Source organism: Dromiciops gliroides, chromosome 1 (genome assembly GCF_019393635.1).
Source record: "Dromiciops gliroides isolate mDroGli1 chromosome 1, mDroGli1.pri, whole genome shotgun sequence".
Lineage (NCBI taxonomy): Eukaryota > Metazoa > Chordata > Mammalia > Microbiotheria > Microbiotheriidae > Dromiciops > Dromiciops gliroides.
This window is the reverse complement of record NC_057861.1, coordinates 115306308-115321311: the sequence shown is the minus strand read 5'-3', so window position 1 is coordinate 115321311 and position 15004 is coordinate 115306308. Positions and strand designations below refer to the sequence as shown.

Here is a 15004-nt window from a genome sequence, read left to right as displayed (position 1 = left end):
TCCACCATCTAGCTGCCCCAACAGTAGCTATTCTCAAGGAGCTTCCCTGAGAATAAGTGAGACAACATACATACATACGTCTGTTCATCCCCTGATACTGATATCTGACCCTGGTTTATCTCCAATATACATCTTTTCCATTTCTATTCCTAGTAAGTGTCAAGTGTCTGAGGCAGGATTTGAATTCAGGTCCTCCTGAATCTAGGGCAGGTGCTTTGTCCACTTACCACCTAGCTGTCCCAGGCTCTCATTCTTATACATCAATTTCTTTAATCATCTCTGATAGTCTCCCTATCTTGCTTCCTATAGTTGTTCCAAACTTTCTCTCTCCTTAAGCCCTGAAACTAATTCCCCTGCTCTATCAGAAAATAACTTTTTTTTCCTACTCTATTGAGGGTACTAAAAATATCCCACCTGTTCTCAAGCCATCAATGCTTCTGAAATGTCAAATCCAAGGTCAAACCCTTGACCTTTCTGTAGCAGTTTGATGGTTCTGATCACCTGCATGTTCTAGATGACATGTTCTTCTATGACAATGTCCTCTCCTACTTCTCCTATTTGTTCCCTCTTGGTCTGCTTCGGTGCAGCTCTCTCCTCTTTAAACCACACCATCTTCATTTTCCCTGCCTTGAAGTCCTCATCCATTCCCAAGGTTTTAATTAACATATCTATGAAAATGATTTCAAATTTACATTTCCATGTCTACCTTCTTCCCAGAACTCCAACTTTGCTTCTCTAACTGCCTTTTGAACATCTTTCCCTGGATGTCCCACCAGTATTTGTCACAACATGTCTAAAACTGAACTCATTCCCTCTCCCCACTACCTCCAACTTCAAAATGCCTATCCCTTCCTCCTTAACTCTTTCTGTTGCCAGTATGCATATCTCCCAGTCAACCAGACTCAAAATAAAAGAAGTTATCCTTCTTCCATCTCCATCGCCCTTCACATTCAACCAGTTGCTAAATGCTGTTAATTCTACCTGAGCGATATCTCTCAAATAACCCTCCTCTTCTACATTCATAAGCCTACCAACTCATTACCATTCACTTAGATTATTGTATTACTCTTCTTATAGGTCTTACTGAGTCCTTTATTTACCTTTTCTAATTCATGCTGTTAACAAAATAATGCATCAAAGCAAAAGATCTAATTATGATCTAATTATGTTAGTGCCTGTTCCAAATCTTACTGGCTCCCTATTAATTATATGAAAAACTAAACTCTTTACCTTGTATTCAAGCTCCTTCAAGATCAGTAGACTGGCTCCCACCAACACACCTTTCCAGCCAAATTTCTCACTCCCTCACCCTCTCTACATTCCATTCAATAACTAGCTGATGCCTGAGTCCTGCACAGTCAGGCCTTTGTTCATTCAAGTTCTCTCCATGACAACATACTCTCCTCCACATTTCTGCCTCTTGAAAGCCCTCTCATTCTTCAAGGCTCAGATAAGATCCCAACTCTTCCGAGATTCCTCTGACTCTCCTTGTTATAAATGGTCTCTCCTTTCTTGAATTTCTTTCACCTTCACCCCATTACATTCTATCTTGTGTCCTATGAATTTAAAATAAGAAAATATTTGAAACACACTTTACAAACCTTAAGATGCTAAGCAGATGCAAGCTATATTTTATATTACATGCCAATCAAATAAGATAATATATAAAACACTTTGCAGATCTTGAAGATATGTAAATACAAGCTTTACATTAATAATTATTAATATCTCCCCCTATTAAACTATAAAATCATCAGGGGCAGGCACTGTCACTCTTTATCTTTGTATCTCAGGCACATATCATCATGCCTTAGAGGTAACCAGTGCCTAATAGATGCTTGTTGATTTGAATTTACTCAATTAATTAAATTTGGCCCCAGAAGAGATTAGTAAAATGAAGTGATCAAATGAACCAATGATTTAATCAAGTGGAAGACTCTCTGTTGATCATTATTTGCAAATTGCAATTTGAATATGCATTACTTGAGCATTAAAGAAAGTAGTGATGAGCATTTAAAGTAAGCAGCTTTGTCACATGAAGAAAGGAAATCTCCTCAGGTAGGACATTAAACAAACATGTATAAATAAAATAAGTGTAGGTTTTAGAGGGTCATTCCTTCCACTGGTGAGGGTGGGGAGGGAAAGATGACAGGTTTTTTGTTGTTGTTGTTTGTTTTTGTTTTGTTTTTTTGGTGAGGCAATGGGGTTAAGTGACTTGCCCAGAGTCACACAGCTAGTAAGTGTTAAGTGTCTGAGGCCGGATTTGAACTCAGGTCCTCCTGACTTCAGGGCCGGTGCTCTATCCACTGCACCACCTAGCTGCCCCAAGATGACAGTTTGAATTTCAATTTTTAAGAACTTCCATCTAGGTTCCCAAATGTTGCGTCAGGCAAATATGGGGGAAACAATGCTCATGGGAAAAGCTGTTCTCAGAGGGAAGAAGCTCAAGACCTTTCCCACTGAATAAAAAAGAAGAAAAAAAATTCTTCTTAAAACTTTCTCTGACAGCTATCAGAAGTGGCAGGAACCTTAATTGATCTATTTTGGAAAGGCCAAAGGCTGAGCTGTCCCTGTTATAGAAAAATGGGACTTAGTAACCTGAAGGCAAAATAATTTGTACCTAAAGCTTGAATGACTAAAGGCCCCCCAGATGATAATCAAATTATCCTTATTTCGTTTAGGGAAAAAAAAAATCCTAGCAACCACTTATTCAATTCTTTATACATGTTGTTTTAATTGGAGTGTTACCATTCTATGCAAATAACCAAGAAAACCCTTTGGAGTATACATTGGAAGATCCCCCCAAGTAGAGCCATTGATTTGAGGCAAAAGGGCCCACCCTGCTCTCACAAATTTCCCATGGATGTTTTGGGACTCATCCGAGTCATAATAAGAGGCATAAGTCTCATTTCATGCACTATACTTGGGAGACCAGAGTAGGAATTGTAGCCAAGGGAGATATCATTGGGGAGGGGGGGAAGCCACCAAATCAGAGCCATCATACTTGGGGAACAGGCGAGCCAACCCAGACCTTCCTTCAAAACTCAAACCAAACCTTTTCTAGGCTCAAAAATTCCATTAACGCTTTCCTTGTTTTCATTTTTGCTGCCTCTGAATTTTCTGGTTTCAGCTGGAAGCAGAAGCATCAAAATTCTATGAGAGGCTATTCTCATTTTATTTGTTCGACTTTAAGTGCTTACCAAACACATTCCTCAGAAATCTGAATACAAACCCAATATTCCGGATCTATTCCACTGGGGAAGCAAAGGATTAGCAGCTGCTTCTCATTGTAATTCCTTAAACCTGCTCTCCTCACAGCAGGCATTTAACTATCAATTTAAGTGTTTATTGACTCCACCAGTTGGGATGCTCTCCCTCCCATGTCCATCTCTATCTCTTTTCTGACTATTCCTAAACAGGAACCTTCTTTCCCTCCAAGCCAGGGAAATTTGATGGCTGTCCCAAATTCATTACTGGTTTGTTCCAACCTCTATGCTATTCCCCTACTACCCAATGTAAATCTGTCTCTGTCTCTGTCTCTGTCTCTGTCTCTGTCTCTCTCTCCTCCTCTGCACCAAGAAACTCCCCTCTTTCAAAATCTTGCTCAAGATTCTCTTCCTCTAGACAACCTCCCCAGATTAACTCCACCCTGCTCTGCCCATTTCTGCTAGTCTTAAAGTCTTAAATTTTGTTTTGTTTCAAGTAAGATTTGTTTAACAAATATTTGTTTAAGTACCTGTCATTTGCAAGGTATTGTGATAGTCTGAGGGGGAATCCACTAGAACCTGCCCCTGCTCTCCTGAAGTTTACTGTCTAGTAGATTGTCTATTCAGTGTCCTGAACTAGATTTTAAGCTCTTCAAAGACAAAGACCCAGAATATTATTTTATTGTGTTCTGTATCTGTCCACGAAGTATTCAAGACATGGGACTGCAGTGTGGACTCTGTGGGGGGATGGGGGGTGCGGGTGGTGGGAGTGGGGAAGACATAAAAGCCTGGCTATTTTACTGGGAAAAGTTACCTACATTTTATTTCCCACTTGCATGCATTTGCACAATCCATCCCTAAACTGGAAATGGAATTCTATTTCATCTTTGCCTCCCAAAATCCTCATCTTCCTCATCAAGGCTCAAGGCATCAAGTACTGCTGCGGGCTCCACAAATTTTTCCCTAACTTTCCAATGTAACAAGGGAATAGAATTATAGATTTAGAGTTGGAAGAGGCTTTAAAGATCATCTAACTAACCCCTTCATTTTTCAGATTAGGAAAGGGAGGCCCAGAGAGGCTGTTACTTTCCCAAGGCTGTATTGGTAGCAAATGAGAGACGCTGGATTTGAACCTAGGTTTCCTGACTCCAACCGCAATCCTTATTCCATTATATACTACTAGTGGGTTCTCTCTCTCTGTTTCTGTCTCTCTGTCTCTGTCTCTCTTTATATATATCCATAGAAGCTACATGAATACAGAGATTTCTTCAGTGTTTGTCTTTGTATACCCACCACCTACCACAGTACTTCACACATAGTAGTGCCTTAATGTCTGTCAAATGGAATCCAATCAGTAAGGAAGGATAGATTGTCTCCAACAGGGAAAGAAAGAATACTCAGATTCTCAAAGCATCCATGATACCCAAACTTGAAAAGAAATTTACCCATCCAGACACTGATCCACAAGGTCTGGGATAGATCCACCTGAATCATAACAATTTGGCCAACAAAAGAGAGCTAACATTTTTTCACTTGGAGTCATGGCTGAGATAGGAAGATCTGGATTAAAACAGTAGCAAGGTTCAGAACTTTCAGAATCTCAGTCCAAGTTCCTTCTTGCAAAACTGTGGAAAAGCCACACAATTTCATTCCTGGGTAGGAGACATTGCTGTCTGCCCTAATCATGTCATATAAGCCTATGAATTGTAGGTCGCAATCCTTGGGCATGGAAGTTTTTACCTTGCAATGGCCACTGCTAGAGATGATGTGTGTCGCTCTCCTTTTTCAGTGTGATACAGGCTTGTTTCTTCTTCAAATTATCCTTTTCTTTTCTTCCCAGTCTAAGTTACCACCCTCTAGAATACCAGACAGAGGCTTTCCTCCACTTCCCAGGTCAGTGTTTACAGTGGCTTCTTGGACTCTCTGCTGCAAGCCAGGGTTCTCCTCCATATGCCACACTTGGCAGGACATTCATAGCCAAGTCTTTTTAAGTGTTGTGGTCCAATTCTTTTTTAAAGGCTTCCAAAGTCTGGTCATCCAAACTTGAGTTTCTATTTCTTTTCCCTCCTCAGTTTCCTGATTCATGTTCCCACGGATTAGCTGGCCGACTTTTCAACCACAAGAAAATCTCTCCTCTTTCTCTTCCCTTTAAGTCTTTGCTCTCACAATAAGATGTCCTTGAAAATTCTGAACAGGATCTCAATTGGGGAATCCACTGTTACGAACTATATTTCTCTTGTTCCGCAGCATGAGTGATCTCCTCATTTGTCACTGATTCTTTTCTGTCCACTTTCTTTCAAGCAAGTTAAACTTTCATCCAGGGGAAACCATTTTTTAAATACCTTCTATTTGTAAGAGCTCTTTGCCCTTTACAGAATTTCAGACTTGGAGGGGGCCTTAGAGCCTATACAGTCCCACCCATGCCTGAACAAGAATCCCCTTTCCAAGATGCTGGACAAGTGGTAAGACAACCTTTGTTCGAAGACCTCAGGGACTTACCTTTGAAAACAACCTATTCCACTTTTGGACAGCTCTAATCGTTAGGACATTTTTCCCTATGTCGGGTCTAATTTGCTCTGACTTCCACTCACTGCTTGTAGCTGTCACAAAGATTGACTAATCCCATTTCTGCATGACAGTCCTTTAAGTAACAGAAGAAAAGTAGCCCTCAGGTGCTGACAATATCAATACCTAATCCTTCTCTTCTCCAAGCCTAAGCATCTCTGTATCTTTCAGCTGATCCTTTTATGCCAGTTTCCATGCCTCTAACCACTCAGATTGTCCTCTCTGCTGCATACAGCACATTTTATCAATGACTCTCCTAAACTGTGGTGCTTGCTCACAATTTACCATTACATTCCAGCTATGATCTGCCCAGAAAACTGTAGAAGGATTTTATTATTTTTTTCATACTAGATAAAATGCTTCTATTAATACAGTCTAAAATGACATTATTGGGGTTTTGGCTACCATGTTACTATGGACAGATTGAGCTTGTAGCCCCCTAAAAAACCATATTTTTCATTAAAACTGATGTGTAGCCATGTCTCCCCAAAACCTGTGCTTAAAGAATTACATTTTCTTTAAAAACCAACTATAGGACTTTGCATTTATCACTATTAAATTTCATCTTACAAGAGGATTTGTGCTAAATAGGTGTTGGTGGACAAGTACCTATGCTATAATCACTTATTGGAGATGTTATGGAAAAGATTCTCAAATGAGTACAGTTTGGACTAGAAGGTCTGCCTCCATGTGAGATTCTGTGATATGTTGTCTTCCTATCCACCTTTAACAATGGCCCTATCTATTTTTTGCTTTTCTCTTTTTGTTCTCAATAGAGCTTTTTAAAACCCTTCTTATTTCCTTTGGCATTCATGAACAGCCTTAGCTTATTATGAGTTTTAATATTCCTAACTATTCTTGTGACATGATGCCTTCTTTTGTTACCATCTTCAGTTACCTTCTCCTGTTTGTAAATATCTTTTCAAAGGCTAAACTGATCTATCCAATTACTAATGCACATATCAGTCTCTTAGTTATGTGGCCTCAGGCAAGTCATTTAATCTCTCTTGGCCTCAGTTTCCTCATCTGTAAAATGCAGAAATTGATTGCAACTAACCTAATAGGTGTAAGAAAATAATGCACTTTGCCAATGCCCAAAGGCCCCAGATTGATTGGATTGCCTGAGATTGACTGACTTTGCTGATTAACATACTTAAAGTTAATTCAATTGAAACCATACCTGCCTGAAGCTGTGGACTCTGACCTCAACATGAGACCACCCTCAAGTCCAGTGAACCAACGGCTTTGGGTGATGCTAGCCAATTAGCTTGAAACAGGGTGAAAGAACTACCTCTCCTCAGGCGGTGGAAGAAGGATCCTTGGGTAGTTCATATTGGGAACAGGCTCTTGGTGGCAGAGGACTCTTGGAAGAAGCAGGCCAGGCTGGACTCTTATCTCTCCTCTTGGGTAGATAGGCTTCTTAACTTTCTGAACTCCAAGTGTTCTCTCTTTACTAACATTTGGTTTGCTTTAATAAATGCTTAATGCCCAAAAACCGGTGCTAAAGCTTCAAATTTATAAGTAAACCCTAGGTAGCTTTCTGTAACGATTGGAATGACGCCACCTGCTGGAGACTTACTGTAGAAGAGTTCTGCCCATGAAGCGAAGGTCTTTGAGGGCAAGACCAGGAGTCAGGAAGTGACGCGGGCTAGTGGGAGGAGGAAGGAAGAGACTGGCGCTCAGTCTCGCTCTCTTTCCTGAGGACGCTGGCGGAGAAGGGAGCTAGAAATGTGTTCTCCCTTTAATAGATAGGAATCTAGGCCTTTCTCTCTCTTTACCAAATTCTTATTCTCCTTAATAAATGCTTAAAAGTCTAACTCTTGCTAAAGCTTATAATTTATTGGCGACCACTCATTAGATATTTTAGACAGTTTAGCTAGAATTTTAGCCCTTAACATTTCCCTACACTTGGGACAGGAATAAGGCAACCACACATTAGATTTTTTTTTTTTTGGCAGAGCAATGGGGGTTAAGTGACTTGCCCAGGGTCACACAGCTGGTAAGTGGCAAGTGTCTGAGGTCGGATTTGAACTCAGGTACTCCTGAATCCAGGGCCGTTGCTTTATCCACTGCGCCACCTAGCCACCCCGACACATTAGATTTTAAACGTCATGCAGGGTTATTGTAAGGATCAGATGAGAAAAAAAAGAGTGTGTGTGTGTGTATATATAGTACTTTACAGTCCTTAAAACACTATATTAATATTATTGTTAAGACAACCTCCATTTTTCTTTCCCATCAGAATTATTTGCTTGTTTCATCAGAATTTTATTCATTTGAGTATTTCATTCCTCTTGGACCAGCTTGCCCTGTAAAATTTAGGCTGCGGCATCCTAATCAGTTTGTTTTCTTAACTCTTAGAAATCTTTCACTCAAAAATCTAAGGTATACAAGTATTTATATCTTTCTCTCAATCTATCATAAATTATGTGATGGAGTATCCCCTTTTATCCCATCAGTACTCCTTTAGCAACTAAGTCTCCTTAAAGACCACAATCAGGTCCAGAGTAAGCTATTCTCTACATCCCTTCCTCCACCTTTTGAAGAATGAATTTAAAGGCAAGTCAAGAATGTATTAGGTGTTTTGCTTTTAGGGGAGAACAGAAGAAAGGAAAAGAAAAGGTAGAAGAGGGATGGAGAATCAGTCGTATAAGTTATGGCCCCTACTAGATTTGTAATCTGTTTATTGAATTTGTCTTCTACTTCCTCCTTCTGTCTAGTTCATCTCTAGGATATTCCATCCAAAACATTAATTATGTCTCCCCATTCCCACATGCTCCCTTCTGCTTTAATATCTTCCATGTTGGTTTATCTGCATGTGTTCAGTCTTTGAGTTTCTTCCTCCTGAGATCTTTGGTAGTTTCAGTCTTTTGTTCATTATTTTCCCCTATTGCTCATTTTCTGACTCCCTCTCCTTGATGATGGTTTCCCTAGTGACTGTATCTCAAAGCATCTCAGTCTTTTCCCACAATGGGCAATTTATATTTCACCAGCTTCGATCTCTACTCCAAACACACACACACACACACACACACACAGAGTGTCTTGCCCCCTTTCCCTCCATTCCTACATTTTCTGGCCAAGCTCTATTGTGGCACAGAGTCCTACTGTACTGCTAACACAGCCTAAGCAAATTTCTGCCAATTTGATCCCCAAGGCACTAAAAGAATGGGAGGGGCTCCAATCAATCTATAAGTTTTAGTTTTGTCACAAGCCAGTGGGTTGATTTGTGCAAACCTGATACCAGGAGTGTGGTAGGTCACAATAAGGGAAGAGAGTGTTAAATGAGAACCTTAGGGGATGGGATTTCTTCTATGTTGTAAATTCTTCAGGTTTTTTTTTTACCTTCTTTGGGTTCTTAGAGTCCTAGACCATGGAGATAACTGAAATTGCTTTATCTCTTGCACATGATTCCTATTTTGGAGAGATTTGAGAGGTCCCAAAGATCAGAAAAATGTATGGTCCTCCATCTTATTGGTCATAACAGGTTACGATTTAGGATTTTCCTTGGATTTTTTTTCTTTGTATTTTCCTTAGAAGCACTTGCTCCAATCCTTAAGGAATAATTTATTCTTTCTGATAAGCCAGAGAGGTCATACTTTCTCTACAAGTTACTATTCTTAGAGTTGGTTAAGGCACTGAGATATTAAATTACATGACCATGGTCATGTACAAATATATGTGTGTGTATGTATGTATGTGTGTATATACATATACATATGTATACATACACATGCATATACATACACACACACACACACACACACACACACACACATATATATATATATATATATATATATACACACACACACATCAGCCCTTTACTTAATTAAGGAAATGTCCATAGGCTTAGTCAGCCTTAGTCTCTCTTTTGGCCAAAACATATTACTAACATTTATGCCCTTCTCCTATATGCTGTTGGGAGGTCAAAATAGAGAATCCTAGTATAGGCTAATTCAGAAATCCACTTTTAGTTTTGTTTGAGTTATTCTTCATTGTTAGTTTTTTTGTTCCCCATTTTTATTGTAAACTTAATAAGCATTTTAATACAAAGAGGAACAATAAAGAAGATTGTATAAAGATCTATGAACTTCTGGTACATACAGTTTGAAGAAGTCCACCTCTGAGGGGCTAAATCAGAGGAATATAAGTGTTTAGTATCTCTAGGGGACAACACCCTGAAGAGTAATTCTTTAGTGGGTTTTCTCACAAGAGACCGAGGGAGATAAGAACTTGAGTAGTATTCAAAGGGCCTCTTGAGAACTCCCCAAACCTGCTGCTGCCCTGAGTGAAACCATCAGCTCAAGGCAAGGGTACCTTAAATCCCATTCTCCCTATGATGAGTCTACAGTGTCTACTGAGTGGAAGAGGTGGAGGGAAATGGGGAGGGGGAGGGGGAGGATAGGCACCATCTCATGAATGCATTACCACGGACTACCAAATGCCCTTATTTATTCTCAGCCAAAGTGGTTTCCTGGCATCATTGGGCCTGACCTACGTCTACAGAAAAGACAGTAGGGCATTAACAGCAATACTGTTAACTGTTTTGTAGCTATCTCCTGAGGGAGAACAGTCTCAAGCTTCTCTTTGTGCCCTGATGATTCCCTATCTGGGGAACTCAAACCAAACAATATTTTTCCAAGCAGAAATCCAAATCTTCATATGATGAAGATGCTCACTGAAGCTTCACTGGAACCCCGGTGAAGGGTTAGGCTAAAGCACTCCATGTCCCAGGCACAGTTTGTCAACTTTTTGTACAGCTGCCCACTAACTTTAGACTTCATCCAAGAAGCTCCCAAATATTCTGTGTATCCCATGATCAAAGGGGAGCTAAGAAAAATGGGGTGGGAGAGAGATGAAGATCTTATAAAAGGGAGAAAATCAAAGAAGTCAAAGAAAAACAAAACCCTTGAACTAATTTCTTCAGCTCCCCTAATCAGATGGGAAGCCACGCATAGGCTAATAGGAATCATATGCAAGCTAATAGATTTAGCAATGGAACAGTAAAAAAGGAAAAACACACATACAACACACCCTATTATTGGTTTGTGAAACTGAGGGGGAGGGGTGGTAATAGTACTGAAGCCAAATAAAAGAAAAACTATAATCCTCAAAGAAATGAGTCATATATAAATCATATAGAATAATATCTTAGCTATATGGTACTTTCAGACAATAAGTCATTTAGTTTTCCATTTAGCTCAGTGTTTAGCCTCTTTAAGCACCAAAGCAATTTTTAAAAATTTAATAATTTGGGATAAAAATCTTTCTAAAGTGAATCACACTCTTCCCTGCTCCCTTAGACAGAGGATATTGAACATAATGTAACCTTTTCACCACTTTCAGAGCATTTTATTCAGTTCTGGATACCATATTTTAAGAAGGGTGTTAATAATTAATGATAATGATCAATTAATAATTAATGAGAATGTCCAGAGAAGGGAAATCAGGATAGTGAAGGTCCTCATATCCATGTCATGAAAGGGTCAGTAGAAGGAAGATGTTTAGCCTGGAGAAGAGAAGACCGTGGGGAACAAGAGCTATCTTCATAATCAGAAGGGCTGTCATATGGAAGAAGGAAGGGGTTTATTCTACTTGGCCCTAGAATAGAGAATGAGAAATAGTTTCCAAGTCTCAAAGAGTCAGTGATCCAGTCAATAAGCATTTACTTTTGCACTTAATGTATGCCAAGGACTATGTTAAGTGCTGGGGATACAAAGAAAGGTGAAATCAGTCCCCATTTTCAAGGCACTCAATCTGATGGGAGGAAAACATGAAACTAACTGGGTACATAGAAAAATAGAGAGGGGGGGGGCAAAATGGAAGGCAATCTGAGATGGGAGGAACTAGGAATGGGGGGACCAGGATAGGCTTTCTATGAAAGGTAGGATTTCATCTTAAAGGAAGCCTGAAGAACTAAAAGATAGAGGTGAGGTGACAGCACACTCTAGACATGGGAAACAGCCTATTGTAAAGAATTAATTTTTATTTGAGGTTTTTATGCCTTGGCCCACACTGGCCTAGGGCTCCACAAACTGCACAGTGCTCCACCCACTGATTGTAGCCGTTGCCATGGTGCTGGCACCTCATGTCATCACCACTTGCCGACTCTTACATGGGCCTGGCAAAATTATAATGATTGGAAGCCTAGTGAGGGCAGTCATGTGACTGTCAGAGTGGCCATCCAATTCACTGAGGGCTGTGTGGAGTGTGCAGGGAAGAAGGAAGTTGTTTTTTCTTTCTGGCATTCTGGCTGGAAGCTGGAAGGCGACGGGAGCTCTGCTGTGTATTCTCAGCTGATTCCTGGGCGGTGGTATTTTTCAGGTTGTATATTTCCCTTTCTCCATTTTATTTCCTTTCCCTTGATCCTACTGATCCTGTTTGTGCTTTTTTAAAAGTTCGTTCTTGTTAAAAATAAATCCTGTGGGGCAGCTAGATGGCGCAGTGGTTAAAGCGCTGGCCCTGGATTCAGGAGTAACTGAGTTCAAATCCAGCCTCAGACACTTAACACTTACTAGCTGTGTGGCCCTGGGCAAATCACTTAACCCCCATTGCCCCGCAAAAAATAAATAAATAAATAAATAAGTAAACAAACAAATAAATAAATAAATGAATGAATGAATGAATAAATAAATAAATGAATGAATGAATAAATAAATAAATAAATCCTGCTCTGTTTTGAGGGAGGCTGCCAGTCTCCTTCCTTGCCCCAATGTTGCGGCGAGCCACTTAGCTAACACTCCCCAATTAAAAATTGGTCCCCACACTATCAAAGGCATGGAAATGGAATATGGAGTTTCAAGTACAAAGGATAGCCAGTAGGCCAATGGTGCTGGATTGTAGAGTATATGGGGGAGTAAAGTATAAGAAGATTGAAAAGGTAGGAAGGGACCAGGTTGTGAAGAGCTTCAAATGGCAAACAGAGAACTTCATATCTGATCCTAGAGGTAACAGGAAGCCACTGGAGTTTACTGAATAAAGGGGTGATATGATAAGGCCAGTACTTTAGGAAAATCACTTTGGTAGTTGAAAGAAGGATAGACTGGAGTAGGGAGAGACTTGAAACAGGGAGACCAACGTGAAGGTTATTGCTATAGACCAGTTGAGAGATGATAAGAGCCTACAAAAGGCTGGTGGCTGTGTAGGTGGACCAAAGGGTACAAAAAGAAGACATGTTGTAAAAGTAGAAAAAACAAGGTTCGACAAAACATACAATATATTTAATGAATGCAAAAGTCAAGGATAAGAAACTGAAGTTGCAAGCCTGTGTAATTGGGGTAATGGTAGTGTTCTCTATGGTAACAAGAAAGCTCAGAATAGAAGAAGACTTAGGAGGAAGATAATGAATTCTCTTTTACACACCTGTTGAGTTTATGATATCTTCAAGGCATCAAGCTTGAGATGTCCAAAAGTCAGGAAATATATGTATGTGTATCTATACACACAAACACACATCTACATATACAAACATACATTTTACACACTTACATATGTGTATGAACATATACATTGTTGTTTAAAATGTCTTCAAGGCATCAACTTTAAAGTATCTAAAAGTCAAAGGATATATATGCAGATGTATATATGTGTGTGCAAATATATGTATATATCCACACATGTATGTATTCACATACCTATACACATATGTGTGCATGTGGGTACATATGTTTATGTATATGTGTGTATACACATGTGTATATAGTTGTTCAGTCATTCAGTCATATCCAAGTCTTCATGACCCTGTATGAGGTTTTCTTGGCAAAGATACTGGAGTAGTTTGCCATTTCCTTTCCATTACATAACACAGAGATTAAGTGACTTGCCTAAGGTCACACAGCTAGTGAGCATCTGAACCTGGATTTAAACTCAGACCTTCCTGACTCAGATAGATAGATGATAGATAGATAGATGTATGGATGGATGGATGGATGGGTGGATGTATAGATGGATATATGATAGATAGAGAGATAGATAGATGATAGATCTATCGATCTAGAAATTATCTGCATATAGGTAATAATTGAACCCACCAAAGTTGATGAGATGATAAGTGGGATAGTATAGAGAAAAGAGTTTTCTCAAGAAAATTCCCAAGACAATCTGGGGGACAGCTACAGTTATTGGACATGACACAAATGAAGATCCAACAAAGGAGACTGAGCATTAATCAGGAGGTGAACCAGTCGAAAGCAATGTCATGTAACCCTAGAGAGAAGAGAGAATCCAGAAGGACAGAGGTTAAGAATGATGAGTATTGAGAAAAGACAATTAGATCTAGCAAATAAGTTCATTGTTTATTTTGAAGGGGTAAGTTTTGGTTAAGCAATGATTTTAGAAGCCAGAATGGAAAGAATTAAGAAGAGAATAAATGAAGGGACCTAGTATAGTCAGCTTTTTAAAGACATTCAGCTGAGAAAGGGAAGAAAAATACAGGATAACAACTACTAGGACTGGTTGGATCAAATGAGTGTTTTTTAAGGAAGAATTAGATATCAATATGTTGTAAATAGCAGGGAAGAAGTCAATAGATGTAGAGAGATAGAAGATGAGAGAATGGGGGGGGGGGCAGTGATAATGACCACAATCTGCTGGAGAGCCAAGATGGGATGGGATCAAGGGTACATGTAGAGATATCTGCCATTGCAAGTAGAAGAGTTATCTCCTTAAGAGACAGGGGAGTGAAGAAGGAGATTAAGGGGGAAGATGACTGAGAGATGTAAGAAGAGGATGAGGGGGAAATAGGGAGCTCTAAGTAAATGACCTCAATTTGTTCAGTGAAGTATGAGCAAGGTCCTCAGATTAGAGGATATCCTCATCTTCATCCTCAGGTGTTCCGGAATTTTCCAAGAGAGACAACATGGTAAGAAGATAGATTTATGTTGATAGAAGTGTAAAAAAATACCCATACAATTAAAGTTATCCAAAAGTAGATTGGCCTTCTTCTAGAGGTAATGGGATTCTCTTCACTTGAAGTCTTCCAACAAAGGCTAAGTGATCACTTGTCAGGTGTGTAATAAAGAGGATTTTCTAAACTCAGGTGCTTCTTAGATTCAGATGACCTCTGAGATCCCGCCCAACTATGATATGAATATCAATTATTCTACCGTTCTGTGATATCATGGTATCTAAGGCCGATTGACTCACACTACAGTTCTCAGCTCCTAGACTAGACTAAGATAGTCTTAGATTGAGTTTTAACTTCATGTCTGTTTTCATGATATTTTAAAACT

General features: G+C 39.5%; 1 protein-coding gene across 3 annotated transcripts in view; it reads right to left on the bottom strand.

Annotated features, from left to right (window-relative positions):
• The window catches only part of ENPP2 (ectonucleotide pyrophosphatase/phosphodiesterase 2), a 176983-nt gene that overhangs the window by 24810 nt on the left and 137169 nt on the right, over nt 1-15004 (bottom strand). For 2 of the 3 annotated variants that reach the window (XM_043967723.1, XM_043967713.1), the window contains exon 20: nt 3056-3130. The exons of the other annotated variant lie outside the window; for it this stretch is intronic. In XM_043967723.1, coding sequence (XP_043823658.1) covers nt 3056-3130 — 75 coding nt within the window. The remainder of the gene's footprint in view (nt 1-3055; nt 3131-15004) is intronic. 3 annotated transcript variants of the gene reach the window in all.